This window comes from Ostrea edulis, chromosome 3 (genome assembly GCF_947568905.1).
Source record: "Ostrea edulis chromosome 3, xbOstEdul1.1, whole genome shotgun sequence".
Taxonomy (NCBI): domain Eukaryota; kingdom Metazoa; phylum Mollusca; class Bivalvia; order Ostreida; family Ostreidae; genus Ostrea; species Ostrea edulis.
Window position 1 is genome coordinate 22,122,984 of NC_079166.1, and position 18,527 is coordinate 22,141,510.

The 18,527-nt window shown below is 34.7% G+C and overlaps 1 protein-coding gene, 1 long non-coding RNA gene and 1 pseudogene across 2 annotated transcripts; 2 read left to right on the plus strand and 1 right to left on the minus strand.

Annotated features, from left to right (window-relative positions):
- Positions 1-6,471: 6,471 nt before the first annotated feature.
- On the plus strand, positions 6,472-7,374 carry LOC130052468 (uncharacterized). The gene is made up of 3 exons (XR_008800817.1): positions 6,472-6,487; positions 6,622-6,735; positions 7,227-7,374. It is a non-coding gene; the product is annotated as an uncharacterized LOC130052468 (long non-coding RNA).
- Positions 7,375-8,153: 779 nt separating this feature from the next.
- LOC125677629 (uncharacterized) lies at positions 8,154-9,546 on the plus strand. The gene is made up of 5 exons (XM_056160805.1): positions 8,154-8,242; positions 8,426-8,490; positions 8,649-8,774; positions 8,893-8,967; positions 9,425-9,546. The coding sequence occupies exons 1-5, from the start codon at positions 8,163-8,165 to the stop codon at positions 9,544-9,546; spliced, it is 468 nt and encodes a 155-aa protein (XP_056016780.1). The 5' UTR covers positions 8,154-8,162.
- A 2,664-nt stretch (positions 9,547-12,210) lies between these two features.
- LOC125676636 (putative nuclease HARBI1) lies at positions 12,211-15,024 on the minus strand (annotated as a pseudogene).
- Positions 15,025-18,527: the final 3,503 nt, after the last annotated feature.

Below are 18,527 nucleotides of genomic sequence, written 5' to 3' on the forward strand. Positions count from 1 at the left end.
TGGGGCCACAATAGGGGATCAAAGTTTTACATACAAATATATAGGGAAAATCTTTAAAAATCTTCTTCTCAAGAACCACTGAGCCAGAAAAGCTGAGATTTATATGAAAGCTTCCTTATATAATGCAGATTCCAAATTGTTAAAATCATGGCCCCCGGGGGTCGGATGGGGCCACAAAAGGGGGTAAAAGTTTTACATACAAATATATAGGAACAGTCTTTAAAAATCTTCTTCCCAACAACCACTAAACCAGAAAAGCTGAGATTTATATGAAAGCTTCCTGATATAGTACAGATTCTAAATTGTTAAGATCATGGCCCCCGGGGGTCGGATGGGGCCACAATAGGGGGTCAAAGTTTTACATACAAATATATATGAAAATTCTTTAAAAATCTTTTTCCCAAGAACCACTACGCCAGAAAAGCTGAGATTTATATGAAAGCTTCATGATATAGTACAGATTCTAAATTGTTAAAATCATGGCCCTCGGGGATCGGATGGGGCCACAATAGGGGGTCAAAGTTTTTATGTTTTGTTTTTGTTTTCGTTTTGTTGTTGTTGTTTTTTTTGATATAGTGCAGATTCACGTTTGTTAAAATCATGGACCCCGGGGATTGGATGGGGCCTCAAGGGGGGCATCAAAGTTTTACATACAAATTTATAGGAAAAATCTTTTAAAATCTTCTTCTCAAGAACCACTGAGCCAGAAAAGCTGAGGTTTATATGAAAGCTTCCTGATATAGTGCAGATTATAAATTGTTAAGATCATGGCCCCCGGGTGTCGGATGGGGCCACAATAGGGGGTCAAAATTTTACATACAAATATATAGGGGAAATCTTTAAAAATCTTCTTCCCAGAACCACTAAGCCAGAAAAGCTGAGATTTATATGAAAGCTTTCTGATATAGTGCAGATTCAGGTTTGTTAAAAATAATGCCCCCTGGGGTTGGATGGGGCCACAATAGGGGATCAAAGTTTTACATACAAATATATAGGGAAAATCTTTAAAAATCTTCTCAAGAACCATTGGGCCAAAGACGTTCACATTTACATGAAAGTTTTCTGACATAGTGTAGATTCAAGTTTGCAAAAACCATGGCCTCCAGGGGAAGGTTTGGGGCCATAATAGGGACTATGGTTTTACATGCAAATAGATATGGAAAATCTTCTGATATGGACTAAGGTGACTCAGGTGAGCGATGTGGCCCATGGGCCTCTTGTTTTAATCTGAAATGGGCTACTGAAATATGCTAGTAAGTTGAAATCAAAGGGGTTTCAACAATCTAGTTAAAGTCAGCATTTCGCAAATTAAATGGTGGTCAAAATTTTCAATCTGAAAATACAGCCTGGCATTAACTCGAATGCTTTTTAGCGTGTTTCATACGCATTCCTCTCTACTGATTTTCCAGTTGGAATTCGGGTTAGAATAGGTTCTAAATACCCTTTTCTTATCTTAAGAGGCAACTAGATGGGACGGTTCTTCAAGAGAGACCGCAAAAACGAGATCCTCTATCACAGCAAATGTGGCATGATATAGATCACTCCCTCCCTGCTCAAAGGTCGGAAAGGCCGAACATAGGCCTAAATTTTGCAGCCCTTCACCGGAAATGTGACGTCTCCAAATAAGTAAAGAAATCTCGACTGGGACGTTAAACAATATACAACCAACTAGTGATGAAACGATTGTCGTCGACAATCGATTGTCGATCGTTTTTGGCTATTCGATTCCGATTATCGATTCTATTTTTCATAATTGATTGTCGCTTGTACTCTAATTAATATCTAATCCGAGACTCATCTGACTGTTACCCCCGCTTTTATATCGATACATGTGCGGGGGAGAGTCAGAGTCGACTCCACATTGAAAGTAGGGAATTCAGTGACACCGGCTAGTGTGTATACTGCACATATCCATAAAACTAAATAGAATTAACTCCAAAATAATAAACATTATTAACTGCATGTAAATACCGATTATATTGATCGAAACAGTTCTTCCAATTATGACCTATTATAGATTATGAAATTTTCCCGATTTTTCATAACTAGAACCAACCAACCTACTGATTTTAAGTTACTAATTTTACGTCATCAAGGTAGAGACCTCATGACCAGTTTCAAAACTGTAAACTGCAGTGCAGATTGTTGCGGAAATATTCAATTGGTCGAAGTGGAAAACTTGACAATTAAGGAAGTATGTATATAGTATATTGCTGAATGCCATTTTAGCTATCATATTAATGTGGCATACATTGGAATGATAATTTGAAGGACAGAAGAACATCAACATATTGCAATTGATACCGTCACTAGTATATGCTATCAATGGCCTTTAAGTTGTTTTTATGTCTTATTGTGTGTGTTTTCTCTCCTTTTATCACGTCTTCTATCTCAGAGTTATGTAAAGAGTAAGTCTTTTTCATTCATCGTCCACTCTGCAGATACATATATTTTATTGTCAAATAGTGGGCCCCTTCGGGGTATAAATATATATAAACCTTGCATTTAAGTATAACATATTTGATCAATAATTTAATGTAACAGGGAACACATTGGCATATAGTCATACATATCATCTACATATATTTGTATACATCTTCCAATCATAGAAATGTAAATCATAAAAAAAGTAAACAGCTTTGTTCCACCTCATACCAAAAGTTGGGGTTCAAGAATAATCATGTATTTGTCAAATCAAAGATTTAAAATCTTAATGTATATATAATACATAAACCTGTGCATAATATGTAGACTCTCCATACATGAAGTAATCACAATATAAGTTTATGAATTTGGAAACAGATACAAAAATTCTTGGATTTCTACTAGTCGTTAAACATGTAACCATAAACCATATAGATGCATTGCGAAATACAACATATCATCTTTAATAAAACAATCATGAGTCAGTCATTTTGTAAGATTATCACGTAACATATTCACCAGTACAATCACATCAATTTACCAATGTCTTCTTTAAGAATTGCTCACAATAAGTATAGTAAGATACCTGCATCAGAAATGTACTGGTAAAGTTATAACATTTTCCTTGTTTATACGCGCACCATTTCGTGTATACATTATCAAAAGAGACGATATACAATATTGCAGATGTGTTTATACTCCCAGTATGAAAATCTATCAAACACGGTAACTGTTTGTCTACTTGAATGTCGACAACTTTGCTTTCAGGTATCCACTCATTATTAGTTATAATTCGAGAAATATACCTCGATTTCTTGAACTTCCTTTGCCTAATCTGTAGTAAACGCTTCTTTTATTCAGATTTCAACCAAAACGGATATTTTTAGTCATGATACATTAACTCTTGTAGTCGAATCATGGAAATCTTATTCATTTTAAACATAGAATTAAGACGCATCCGTTATATTTCTATTATATTCTGAATATGGAGTGTTTGCATGCATTTCCTAATATGGATTGATCAAGTAACTGTCATGACGCAATAGCGCATTATGAGGTGGTTACCATACCAATTTCTTTTGTAAATTTAGCTATACTTTGTACTGTTTTTTATCTTCACCTTGCACTGTATTTCTAGGTATTGCTATACTATATATTCTATATCAATGTTGATAGATATCGATAAGATGTTAGAAGATTGTAATGCCTTTTTCTTCCGTCCTGAACACATTTCTTATGCGATAAAATTGGTATTGTACACTGTAATCCACTTACATTATAATGATTCTTGACTAATGCCATATTTAGTTTGTAATATTTTGTGTGTCAAATGTTAGGAACAATAGAAGTAATTGCAACAACTTGTTTTTAAATAAATTCAGCGCTAACAAGAAAGTATGCTGTAGTGGATATGTATGGAATGAAGCACAGAATATCTGTACACGTCTGTATATATTAGCATCCAAGTTACACATAATATCATATTCATAATGGAAATTATATTCAAACATATTACTCATGGATAAGGACGGGATGCATGAAGATAAATTGCAATGTAAATCACCGCTTTTGATTAATTTTATAACTAAGCAATGTTTTGTCTGCTTTTCTGCAGGTTGCATGGATGGATTTCACGGTAGGAACTGTACTGTTCGATGTCAATATCCAAGTTTTGGCTGGGATTGTCAATTAGAATGTTTATGTAGCAGCGAAGAATGGCACAACGTGAACGGGTGTAAGAGAACTACATCAGGTGAGAAACAGTTACTCACATTTAGCCTTTTTCTTACCAAAGAAAAGCATTATGCTTCAGATTACCTTATATCCACTTTTATAGACTGTGTTGTTGGAAAGTATGGCGAATATTGTGAGCTATCTTGTCGTTACCCAAACTATGGCAATATATGTGAGTGGACCTGTCCTTGTGATGAAGCGTTCTGTGATCCTTCTAGGGAATGTGCAGGTTTATTGTATAGTCATCCTCAATCCAGCTTCATTCACATTCCCTTTTAAGTAAAAAACACCTTTAATGAAATGTCTTGTAAATTATTAAAAGGAACTAGATTTTCTTTTCTTTGTAGAAGATTATTCATTATTGCACAGCATTGAAATATCAACCGTCCCTGCATCTGCTTCAAGTACAATTTATAACGGTAATGTTTTAGTAGTTCTTGCAATAATGCACTGAACTCTAATTAAAAGTCAACACATTTGTTTTCATGTGTACAGGTAACTTGTACGGTTTATATATTAACCTCCTACATACTTTGATTTTCGATTATGTAAAGTTTTCTTAACATTGTAATAGAGGCTGCAACAGACACAGCACCGAAATCTACCAACACCCCCGATATAGAAAATATGTGTGCTGAAGAGATGGAAGACGTACATTTACTGGCCCAGCCGTAACCAAAATTTTCTTTTCCTTAACCTCAACCCTCAACTCAAATTATTGAGGTTTCCTTAATTGAGATTTTCCTCAATTTGCCGTCACCAAACAGTCTGAGGAGTACCTCAGTTGAGGCTGAAAAGTCACACTCAACTCAGTTGAGAAAGTACACGATTAATTTCGGGCGATTTCGCGGAATATCTTAGGTAATGATTTTACGTAATAAAATATATCTCGTCTGCATTTGTGTTCTGTAAACATGGCTGAAAAATATATTTTAAGTCTGGTTTCGGGTGCAAAGAGGAAGTGGGGGGCTAAATGGTCCACCGAGGAGATCGTGTTGATCGAAGAAGTTTTCAAGTATGAAGAGAGGTTATTTGGGAATATGAAAGGGGTGGGGATGAAGGAAAAACATGCAAAACCGAAAGAAGAGACATGACAGTCTGTAACAGACACACTCAATTCATAAGTATTCTATATCTGCCTACCACTTACCCTTGATGCTATTTTGATGATCAGACGATTCCGCATCATTGCCTCCCTTAGAAGGTGTATACACAAAATTTATCCTAGTGCATTTCACTCCTATTCCAATATTAGCACCTAACGTCTTACTCTATTGAATTCTAAAATTCTTAAAACCCTCTTTGTACCAAATACTTGAATAATGGTTCAGCCTAACTTAACACTTACACTTTATAAGATTCACATTTCACGATTTACGTATCTTAGAAAATAATTTATCTTGTTATTCAATTTCTTCTGTGTTATGACTGGTTAAAAGGAAGCAATATGTGCTATGCCCATTTCTCTTCTTTTGTAATTAGCAAGTATAATCATGGGATCTGAGACAACCCTATTCATTTTTTTTCCACATTGATCAGTGTCTGTTATTTTCACACGCACAGTACGACATATTGGGTGGCCACCCCCCCCCCCTTTCTTCTAGGAGTAATGAATGATATGAAAATGTAAAGATAAACTGATGAAATGAACCCATGTTGTGAAGGTTGAATGTTGTCACTCCCTCTTAAGGGTTTGGAAATTATTTTTATGTTTTATAATTAATTTGTTTGCTTTTCACAACCCCCCACCCCACCCCACCCCACCCTCTTAAAAATATGTGTCTGCTTAAAATTCACCATGGTATCACCCTTTTCATTGATTAGTGTAACAGGGCCCCTACTGGGCAGTCTGCACTATAAATCTACACCATCGTCATCATTTTATTGATTTATATAAATTACAAACTGAAAGATGAAATGAGATTTTTTTTTTTAAAAAGTACCTTCAATTTTTCCAGAAATATTTGATGATAATTAGCACTGTTCATTTTAAATAATCTAGCATTAGATTTATTTTCTAATTCATATAGACAATTTAGAAATGAAAGAACCCCATAACCAATTTCTAAAAAGTACGACAACGTAAAACAGAGGTAAAAATACAAATTGATAACTATTTTTTGAGAAATGTTAATATATAAATACAACAATGATAATAATAATTTATCTATATAATTTATAGCCAAGGATAAGATTGACGGAATATGCCGTCCCAAGACAGGGGGAGGTCCACCATTGAAACCACTGACCCAAGCTGAGGAGGTCTTCTATCAAGCTATGGACTCTAGACCCAACATTTTAGGCGTGATTGCCGGAATTGATTCAGATTGTAATTAATTTCTTTTATTTCATTGGTTAGGACTGTTCTAAAAAATGGTTAGGACTGTGTCCAAAACAAGTTTTTTCTAGTTTTAAGATTCATATGGTAAGATGAAAATAGTCGTAATTCTATACTGATTGTAGAACCACTGACATGTTTTTTTGAACCTCGAGATTAAGTATGTGCTTCATCCGCTGTGACAGATGTCTCGAGTTGTGTGGCAAGTGGAAGCGGTGACGTCTCAAGCTCATTTAGTGGTAAGTTCAACTATTTAGCAAGATTATGGATGAAAACGAGATGGAATTGGAGACAAGTAAACAATGACTTGAATGTAAAACTTATACGGTACCAATTTTGATGCACCAAATTGCGCATTTCGACAAATAATGTATCTTCAGTGATGCTCAACTGAAATGTTTGAAATCCGAAATAACAATGAAGGTTTAGAGCTATCATAGGGAAGAACAGTGTGCCAAAAAAGTGGAGTCAAATTCGTCTAAGGATAAGAGCTATGCGTGAGGGAGATAATCCTTAATTATGAAATGAATTTCTAAATTTTATAACAGCAATTACATATACATCCGTATTTTCAAGTTAGTAACGAAGTACTTAGCTACTGAGCTGTAGAGACCCTCGGGGACTAACAGTCTACCAGCAGAGGCCTCGACCCAGGGGTCATAATGTAAAATTATGAATTGATATAAAATGAAACAAAATGTTATAATCATGCTAATATTTTGATACACAGTTAGACGATCTATGGAGGAAAGGAACAAGAAGAACAGGAAGACAAAGAGATATATTGTCGAGGATTTGGAAATAGAAAACATTAAGCTAGAAAATGCAAAACTTGTTCTAGAAATGAAGAAGCTTGAATTAGAACAGAGAAAATTAGAGGCCGGCGAAAAGAAATTTCAAAATGAAAATCCTTTAACTGAATCAAAGAAATCCAATTTGATTTGTAAATTAAATGCGGAATTTCCTGAGTGCATGTTACATGTAAACTCAGCTTGCATGTAGTCAGGAAAGACCAAGCACATCTTCTCAAAAGAAAAAAATGACCAGAAATGAAAATAATAATTTGATCACTAATGTCATTGTCATTGTTTTTATCAGATATGTAGGACATACTTCAGCTAATATTCAGATACTGAATATGCTTGAGGGAAATGTTAGGTTCCTATGAAGGTAACCTTAAATATTTGAGGATTTCTTCAAGATTATCACTTGAGGAAACCTCAAATTTATGTGGTGACGGTGACTTGAGTGTGAAGTTAAGTATTTGAGGCTGATGAATGAGTTGAGTGATGTTGGTGACGGCGGGGCCAGGGGAGATATGACATTGGACATAAAAACAAAACGAGGAAATTAAGAGTCTCATCTGAAGGCATGTTTCAATCTTTTGCATCTAAGAAATCCTAAATTATTCCTCTTCTTCTTTTCATTCATGTGGATGGAAACAAAATTCTTGTGCACGGAAAGCAAGTGTACATGTGTTTTAATGATATTATGATTACTTTTACTACGATTAAAAACATGTGAACACTTGAACTTTGAGGAATGAGGAAAATTCATAACCGTGTGAAAAATAATTGAGATCATAAAATGTTGATCAAATGTCATTCACGTATGGTACTAATATGAAATCACATCGCAAAAGAAATAATTTTCTTCAAATTGTTAAATGGATAGATGGAATGTCATACACGCGTCATGTTTTGTTTGTGTATTATCAAGATGTATCCTGGCTCAAACGGATACGGCGTAAGTAGGTTTTGTTAATGGTTTGTTAAATAATGATATAATATGAAATGTAAAGTATGTCCTCACACGTGTGTATGATTTTTTTAAAGAACTATTTGATGAGTTTGCTCTCTCTCTCTCTCTCTCTCTCTCTCTCTCTCTCTCTCTCTCTCTCTCTTAATTATATTTATTCCATTGTGTTAGTTCGCTAGATGTTGCCATTCATACGAAGTGTAAGGTATGGAATACGACACTCAAGAAATGCACAGGTAAGTATAACATCTTGTAAAAGTCAAACCAAGGCTGGAGGCCTTGATTTTATATCATCGTTATAACTAAGACAATGTCATATATCACATTAGAATTATAGATTTATTTTAGGCCATGAATGAAAGTCATATTCAAAATTAACATTCTTTATGTTTAGAATGCGATGTAGGATTCCAAGGTGACTACTGTCAGATGGCCTGTCGTTATCCGAACTACGGATATCGATGTCAAATGTGGTGTAACTGCGAGCAATGGAAATGTAGTTTTGTTACTGGATGTGAGGGTATGCTATGACCATTATTCATAATCCAGAAATAAATACAGAAGACGTCAAACTGCTTTACTTATAATTTCCACATATCAATCTAATTATCTTAGCTATGAATTTCTATTTTTTTCAGATGGGTCACCAACAATTTCACCAAGCACTAAGGAAACTTTATCCCCCGTATATTTATTGACTAGAACTCTTAAAGGTACATGATCGTGTAAAACATACAAAATCGGTAACATGATTCCGTTTTCCAGCATGTCGCTCTGTATACACCAAGCCCCGCCGTTATAAAACTTTGAGAATTCTCAAAAAAAATTCTCAACTCAACTTTTGAGAATTACTCAGCTAAGAATGTTCTCGAATCAGACGTCATAAATCGCTTTGAGAATATTCTTAGCTGAGTATATTCTCAAGAGTTGAGTTGAGCATCTTATCGTGCGCGACAGTTTTCGCGGAATTTTTTCAGCGCTGGTAGCGGCCCTGTAGAGCTCTTTAATGTTAAAAAGGTGAGAAAACATTATAGAAACCTGTAAATATAACAATATTACGTCTTGAAATTTGGTCGTCTGCTGCATTTCCTTTTAATATGGAGTCGATGGAAGCAAAAAAGAAAGCTAGAGCACAAAATTGGACCGCTGAGGAAGAAGTTCTGTTAATAGAGGAAGTGAAAGCGAGAGCAGAAATCCTCTTTGGACCTCTGAAGGGTTGTGGAAAGTCCGGAAAGATTAAAGAAATAAAAGACAGAGAATGGCAAATGGTTGCTGACAAGTTAAATTCGTAAGAACATTATTTTCTTAATTCAAAATGTAATATCATAAACGCAGAATTGATTAAATTCGGTGGCATAATCATGTTATTCAATCCGATAGCATTTATTCCGGAAATGTGACTTTTAAAAACTATTTAAATACTATTTCGTATCATCATCATTATTCATAAAAATTGTTTTGTTACTGACCTGGAGATATAAAGAAATCATGCCAGTATTTTCTCTGATTCAAAGCAGATTTGGAGGGACTTTCCAAATCTATTTTAAGCTTTCACGTACGCGGCATCCATCGATTAAAAAGGGGTGGATCAACGATTTTACTCATAGTAATGTAACACCTCAAATTGTGTTATAGTTCTTTATTCCATGGCGTTGAAGTATATGTACAGTGTACCCATAAGTAAGGGGCAAACGTGGTGACTACAGCTATGGGCACTTCCCTTCTGAATAGTGTTGTATCGTAAGATGTACTTGGACCCACAGGGGCTCGGTTGTCAGATATTGAAGTTTTGTATTATTTGTTCCTGAATAATAAATTGAAGTTTTGCATGATTTGTGTCCGAATAATAGATTATATAAATAAAATCCACCACCAAAATCCGCTTTTTTCGAGGTTTTAAAAAAGGTGTATCATGTGTACATTTAAAAAAATGACCACCATGCAATGCACTGTTTCATATGACATTATAAATATTTATCAATAATTAGTTTTATGTCAAAAATTTTCTTTAAATAACAGTTTTCTTTAAATAACATTACCCGAAATAATTTTCAACAAAAAAATGATTACAAATAAAAGGTATATAAATATATCAATTAGAGATACATAAGTGAAATGGTCAAGAGGTAACGACGTCGACCGCAACTGAAGAGGTCCCCGGTTCAATTTCAATCCCAAATATTACAACATTAAACAGAGAAGTATGAAAAAGAATTTATCAATTTGTATTAAATTTAGCAATAGAAACAGTGCAGTACAGATTAATGATGTTAATTAATTTTATGAGCATACTTTACTTATTGTCATGCATGTATTTTTGCTGAAAATACATGTATCAAATCAATCTGAAGTTTTGGAAATATATTAATATATTATTTTTTTTAACCAATATTATCTTTTTTTATCATTATCATTATAGTTCATTTATTTTATTGTATGGTATTTTGATGAGATTATATATTTTTTTTAAAAATTAAAAACCTTATTGGAATAATTCAATCATATATTGTGTAAATATCTAGCATCTATTTTCAATTAGGCAAAGTAAAACTTGATTCAGTCAAAAAGCCCAAGACAGGAGGAGGTCCACCCCTCCCATCACTAACAGATGGGGAAGATACTTTTCTGAACTTGTCAGTAGGCCAACCAAATGTCCATGGTTTAAATGGTGGTGTTGATACTGATGGTACATATACATGTATAATCACTATTCAATCTCAGACTTTTAACCTTGAAGTTATCCAAATTTGAAAGGTATATTTGTATTCACCTGAGGATGGATGTTAAAATCCAGAAAGCGCTAGTGATTTGAATATATATGATTTGTTGCATGTAGAGCAGCAGATTCTTCAATCAACACCAAAGTCACAAGAGCAAGGTATCAATCAACATCATTTAAAATTCATGGGGATAGTGTAATCATTCTACAAAAGAGATATGGTTTTTCCTAACAAGATATATATTCCTGCTGGCCAGAGCATTTTGTTGATTATAACTTTGTCAAGTCATCATTTGAAACTAAAGGTAATCAAAACCATCTCTATTGAAAATGTTTGAAAAATACATACAAAATTATATTGTATATTTATTACATTTCAAGCACCATGTACCTCAGATAGTGTGTCCCATCAGCAGCCACAGGAAAACATGCCATCATTGACTATGGTAATTACATGCATGCTGTTATAAAGTAAAAAATGCTTTTTTAAGGGGTGGTTAAATATTTCCAATTTTCCATGTGTTTGTTCGCTTATAATTTTAAGATTTTTTTTTTTTATTTCCATGCAATTTTGTTCTAAATCCTTTTAATATTCATAATCAAAATTAGACATCTGGACACCAATGTGGTATTTTCATAAACAAAACTGATAGGAGGAAAGGAAAAAAAGGTTTGTTTTATTCACATGTTTATTTCAACCACCACCATTAATTTTCATTAAGTTATTCCTAGTGGATATCAACAAAGTATTCATTTAATCACATGATACATGTATGTCCAGTTGATATTAGTATCTATGATAATAATTGATATTCAAACATTGTAGTAACTGATTCCAAGAGAAAAATACTGGAGGAATTAGAGAAAAGGAACTTAAGTTTGGATAACAAAAGGCTGGAAGAGGAGATATTAAAAGTGAAGGATAAACGAGAAGTTTTAACCTTGCAGAAGGAAGTCCTTCAGATGAAAAAACAGAAATTAGTTTTTGAAATCCAAGCAAACTATCCCAGTTTTCTGGAGATGGAGATATGAGAAGTTAATTCAAATCGAACGATTAAATGAGAGAGAGAGAGAGAGAGAGAGAGAGAGAGAGAGAGAGAGAGAGAGAGAGAGAAACAGTGGGAGACAGAGAGAGTTGTTGTTTTTGAGTGAGAAAGAGCGATGATGTGTTATGAAGGAAAATAAAGTTATATTTCTAAATTTCAAACAGTTTGAATAGTCCTTTATGATACTTAATCTACTGAAATACATCTGTATTTAAATAAAATCCATTGGTGATGGTAGCTCGCTTCAGGATATCATCATCCCTGTTGGGTGCAGCTGGCCCTGTACTACCTGTGCTTGGCAGTCTCTAATATTGATAGTTATGCAGTAAGCACTGATCCTAGTGTCCTGTCTGTCTATGGCTATGTTGTGTAGAATACAGGATGCTGTGATGTACACTATTGCCTGCTCTGGTGATGTCCTTAGACCAAAATGAAGGGCTTGGAACTTCCACTTCATTATTCCAAATGTCTGTTCTATTAGAACCCGTGTACGGCATAAACTAGCATTAAACCTCTCCTCAGCAGGTGTACGTGGTGTCAAGTAAGGGGTCATGAGGTATCTGGGGAGGTGATAGCCAGAGTCACCCAGTATCAGGCCATCATGAATACCTATGAATTTTAACACATTCGCCTGTACATACATTAAAATTTTGCATAATTAAATAACTTGAAGTAACTTAAATTAACCATGCATGTAGGTCACCACAGCATATGTTGTACATGTCACTTAGCTGTAACAGAGTTATAAGTGGATTGTGTCGAATTATCACACATGGGTAAATATTAATTACATAAATTATTTAATGCCATACTATTTCTTTTGAATTAAATATAATTATTCTTTAGTTGATGTGTATATGTTACATGTAGTAATATGTAGGTTTTACCATTTTCAAACTGCTGACAGAGGGATGATGTTCTCCATATCCTGGAATCGTGGCAAGAACCTGGCCATCTGACACAAAGTGAAGTTACCCTGAATTTGGGATCACACCACCTGAAGTTTACAACTGTACATATATAATAGATATATGACTAATTATATACTGTCAAACCACTAGTGATATTGAATGAATTGGTTTCACTACATTATATAGCATCCAAATGTTTGTTGGGATGGGGGTATTTGAATTAAAAACTTTTAAAAAACCAAACTAGGAATGATTCCTTTAGTTTGTACAAATTATTTCATGCATATAGATTGTACAAGTGTGGTATACATGTGAACTACATGGATGTTGGTAATAAAAAGTGCAACACTTTTAGACATATATCATTACATAGTAATTAATAAAATGTAGTCATTCGAACAATTCATATGCATTATACCTGAACATTAAGGCTGTGGAACCCTTTCCTGTTGACATAGTCGGCCTCATTCTCAGTTGGTGTACAAATTTTAATTTGTGTCCCATCAACACAACCCAGAACTTTAGGGAATCCTAGAAAATGTGTATATTATAAATTTATGAATATAAGTTAATTTCTTATATGAAACAGTTATTGATATCTTATAATTTGAATTATTTTCATAAATGACAATGGCTATTTATTCTTTACAAAAGACATTTGAAGAAAAAATAACTTAATATATATGATTTGATTTATGCAAATAAATTAGTTAAAATGTACGGAAGCGATAGGTGCCAGGGTATAGAATTAATATTCATATAATTCCAATGTTATTTATTACAATTATTTTGATTGGACAAAAATAAAACTGAACAAGAGTTTATACATCAATAAATTTGAAAACGTGATGTATTCATACACGCCTGAAAACAAATAACATAGTGCGGGGAAACTCTTCAATTTTCTGCAATTCTAAATAAAGTGAATGAATTGGAATTATAAGAATCAAGCATTCTTTTTGAAGAATGTTTAATCCTATAATTAACTGGCGGCCGGCACTTTATTCATATGGTGGCTGCCAGTTAATTCATATAACTTTGAAAAACGATGCTGCAATTGTTTGAAATGAACTTTTATCAAATGACAATTATAATGACAGACACAATTTGAAAATTCAATAACCTTTTTGTCTGGCTATGTTGTTAGATTAAACAATGAAAACTATAACTTTTCAATAAATGTACTTTCAGGCTAAGGTACCCATGTCAAATTCATGTGTAATAAATAAATCATAGATTACAGTGTATATATTTCATATATGTATGATACGAATGTATTAGTATGTGTCATGTCCTAAGGGTTACAAAAAATATTTCAAAGTCAGTTATGGCAATTTGTTCATTTAAACCAATTCAAAAGACTATTTATTTAGTTGGATCCGCCACCTTTCAAAATAACATTTGCAGTTATCGCCCTTACGGTGGAGCTCTTCTTATCAATGCAATGTCAACACTGGAAGACTCACTCTGAGAAGAATTTTGTGACTTTACAGCGGGTAAGTATTCTTTGGGATGTTTTTATGGATTTAGTGTTGTTTTGGATATTTGTTTAATCGTATGCATTGTATTTGACTCTTAGGATTGATGCATATAATTCACTAAAGTTATGAATATTATGGCAGCGCATCTAACGCTACTTTCATTTTCAGATTATATATAGATGTTGCCTGCAACTCTCCTGAAACCCTCCTTTACTTTAGAAGCCATCTCTCCGACCGGGAACTTTATGTAATCGGAGAAAACATCAACAACGGCCCTTGCTACAGATTTCATCGCTCTTCCAGCTGAGGATTCAGACACGTTCAGACTATCTCCAATGAGTCTCAGGTAGGCCCCCGTGGCAACGAAACGCAAAAATAGTAGAACTTGAATCAGAGGAGGAATAGGGCGGTTCCTGACAGTGTCTGTCTCCAGGCGTTTACCAACTTCATTCAAAATGAAAACAATACTTTCTGGTGAAAAGCGGTATCTTTGGAAGATTTCGTCTTCCTCCAGACTCTCAAGAGGATTACTAAGGTCCCGAAATACCCGAGGTCGTCTTAAAATGCGCCGATTTTATCTCCTCTGACGTCTGCGTCTGATCATAGCAGCCATTTTTAATGCTTGATAACGTTCTTAAGTCTGCATTTTTGTAGACTCAAATATTTGAGAATAAAACTGATTTTGAGAATTTTTGTTGTGCTGAATTTTTTTTTATGACGGCCGCTGAGTCTGAGAATGGGGAAGTTGAGAACATTCTCAGACTTGAGAATATTCTCAGACTTAAGTATGTTTTATGACGGCGGGGCCAGGTTTAACTGTGAATTACCATGTCGGTATCCAGATTAAGGGGTCAGCTGTCAGTTACAATGTGAATGCAAGAGGGATCTTTGTCATCATGTAAAGGATGTGAAAGTAAGCAATGTCAAGCAGTATGTTTTTGTTCAAATTGAAATTTACAATATTGATGATAACTGACTCTTTTCAGGTATAATCATATGACTAATGAAGTTTTACGAAGAGGCTTACTTTTACAATCGACGACTGACTTTTACAATTTAAAGGGATGAACTCGAACTACAGAAATTGGACCGAAATGAATATACAGACTGCTTAAGTAAAACACCAAAACCGACAATTATGTTTATTACAAGAGTATTGTAAACTCTTTAGCTACTCTTATTCTTCCTACATTTGTTCAACACTTTCGCAATGCACTACTCGTTTTAATATTTCGTGAAGTTAAATTTATCGATATCCAAATGTACATGTAATTTATTAACTGCGAATGACGAGCTGAGAAATGCATGAAAGTACCCGAAAAATTGCCATAAAAAGAGTTTTTTAGCTTTACTGTATACCAGAAGTGTACCACAGCGCGTTCATTGAAAACAGACAACCTCAAGTTATCCTGATATTTCTAAATAATGTGTCATCAGCCCTGAAAGCTTAAATGTTCTCTTTACCTCACACCTTATGATTCTGGCTCCCCAAAGAACAACGCAAAACCTACCCACCCACACACATACTTTTGGGCGGCAGCTCTATACTAGATCAAAAAGTCGAGGGGTAGGCTTGTCAAGATATATTTTTTCACAGCCCCTCCCTCTCATTTAAAAAAAAAAATGCTACGTCCTTGTTTCCCTCTCTTTCGTGTTGAATCTCTAGGTTTAAATGTAAAGATAACCAATAAGTGATGTATAATTGTATGCATGTAAAACTTATTCGGTACCAATTTTGATGTACCAGATGCGCATTTCGACAAATAATGTCTCTTCAGTGATGCTCAAGCCGACATTTTGGAAATTCGAAATAACGATAAACTTGCTAATAGGAAAACTAGAATGCAAAAAAAAAAAAGACTGGAGCCAAATTCGTCCAAGGATAGAGCTATGCATGGGGAAGATAATCCTTAATTTTGAAATAAATTTCTAAATTTTATCTCAGCAATTATATACATCCGTATTTTCAAGCTAGTAACGAAGTACTTAGCTACTGGACTGTAGAGACCCTCGGGAACTAACATTCTACCACCAGAGGCCTCGACCCAGGGGTCGTAATGTAAAACTTAAGCGGTACCCATTTTGATGCACCAGATGCGCATTTCAACAAATAATGTCTCTTCAGTGATGCTCAAGCCGAAATTTTGGAAATTTGATATAACGATAAACTTGTACATGTATACATATACATGTATATCAATATACACAGTAGAATCAACAATGTTTGTGGTAATGACTCATGAAAATTGGCCCCCATGAAAATCTATTACTCCCTAGTATACTAGTATATTCTATACATTATCGATATAAACATTTGACATGTGCTTGTTCTTTAGAAATGTCGTACCCCGTGGCTATCCGGGTTAGAATAGGTCCTCTGCAAAACCCCTTGCTTGTCGTAAGAGACGACTAAATAGGGCGATCCTTCGGATAAGACCGGAAAACCTGAGGTCCCATGTTACTACAGATGTGCCATGATAAAGATCCATCCCTGTTCAAAGGCCGTATAAGCGCTGAGCATGTGTGTACATTTTGCAGCCCTTCACCGGCAATAGTGACGTCTCCACATGATTGATCGGTTGCGTGTACGTCCCTTCCAGGATTTTTTACTCATATTAAGAGATCATCATCTGTAGGTGAAGTACCACAAATGTAGACCTGGCCTATGTTTAGCGATCAGCGCAGTAGTAGTGAGGGTTCTTTATCGTGCCAACGCATGCCACTGCACGGGACCTCTGTTTTTTAAGGTAATACCTGAACGACCCGTGATTCTCACTTCTAAATGCCGAGCGTTTGGCGAAGGAGCAACCACTACCTATTTTAACGTCTTAGGTTTGCCATATGAGTGAAAAATTCTTGAGAGGGACGTTATTAAATCTATCAATCTTAGGCTTGTTGCGGCCATGGCACGAGCGGGGCTCGAACTCACGACCTCCGGTTACGAAGCGAACGCTCTACTACTGAGCTACCGCGACCCCATATGAGTGAAAATTTATCAAGTGGGACGTTCAACAATAAATACAACATCTGAATGCGGTAAAGTCTTTGAATTTTGTAAATACCACATCCAAATTTTTCATATTTGGAGTTGGCCCCTTTAAATTGTAACAGTCAGCCGTCGAGTGTAAAAATAAGCCTCTTCGTAAAACTCCAATATGACTAATATTTCCATTTCAAACAGCTATTACATATTTGGTATACAACTCATGCAAATCAATCTATTATATTTTGCACTTGTTATAAAAGTTGTAGACTTTTGAAACACTGTTTAATGAGGTTAATTTTTGTAGGTGTCACTATTTGAAAAAAAAACCAGTATCTTATCAGTTTCAATCACCAAATGCAATCACCTAGTAACCACAGATAAGACAATAAAGTGTATGTTTTGTACTATAACAGTACCTCAAATCAAAATCAGTATAAATTGAACATATAATATGGATTTACCAATTGTCATCTTCTATTTTTTTACTGGGTGAGTGTACATATATTATGAGTGTGCTTTTTGTATATTCATACCAACCAAGTAAATAAAAAAAATTACAGACTGATACAAATTTCAAATTGAAATATATAACGTTAAGTAGTATGTCTATGGATTATAAATCAGTTTCATTAACACTATTGAATTTATATTTCTTTAGCCTACAACCACTGCAGACGGAGTGAAAATCAAAGAAAAGATGTTCTAATGTACAGTACCCTGACATTAGGCGTGGTCTCAGTCATTCAGTTTACAGTTTATATTTTTCTTGTAATCTATTGTCGGTAAATATTTACAGAATAAGTCCAATACAGTCATTTTATTCACACATTTCATGTACAAAGTCTTCTACTCCCCTCCGTCAAGTCTATAAGTATCACTTTTATCAATGCAAGGTGAAGGTAACGAACGGTGATCAATCTCATAACTCCTACAAGCAATACAAAATAGATAGTTGGGCAAACACGGACCCCTGGACACACCAGAGGTGGGATCAGGTGCCTAGGAGGAGTAAGCATCCCCTGTTGACCTGTCACACCCGCCGTAAGCCCCATATCCTGATTAGGTAAACGGAGTTATCCGCAGTCAAATCAGTGTGCCAATGTGTCGATGTTACAAGTAAAAAGTAAATA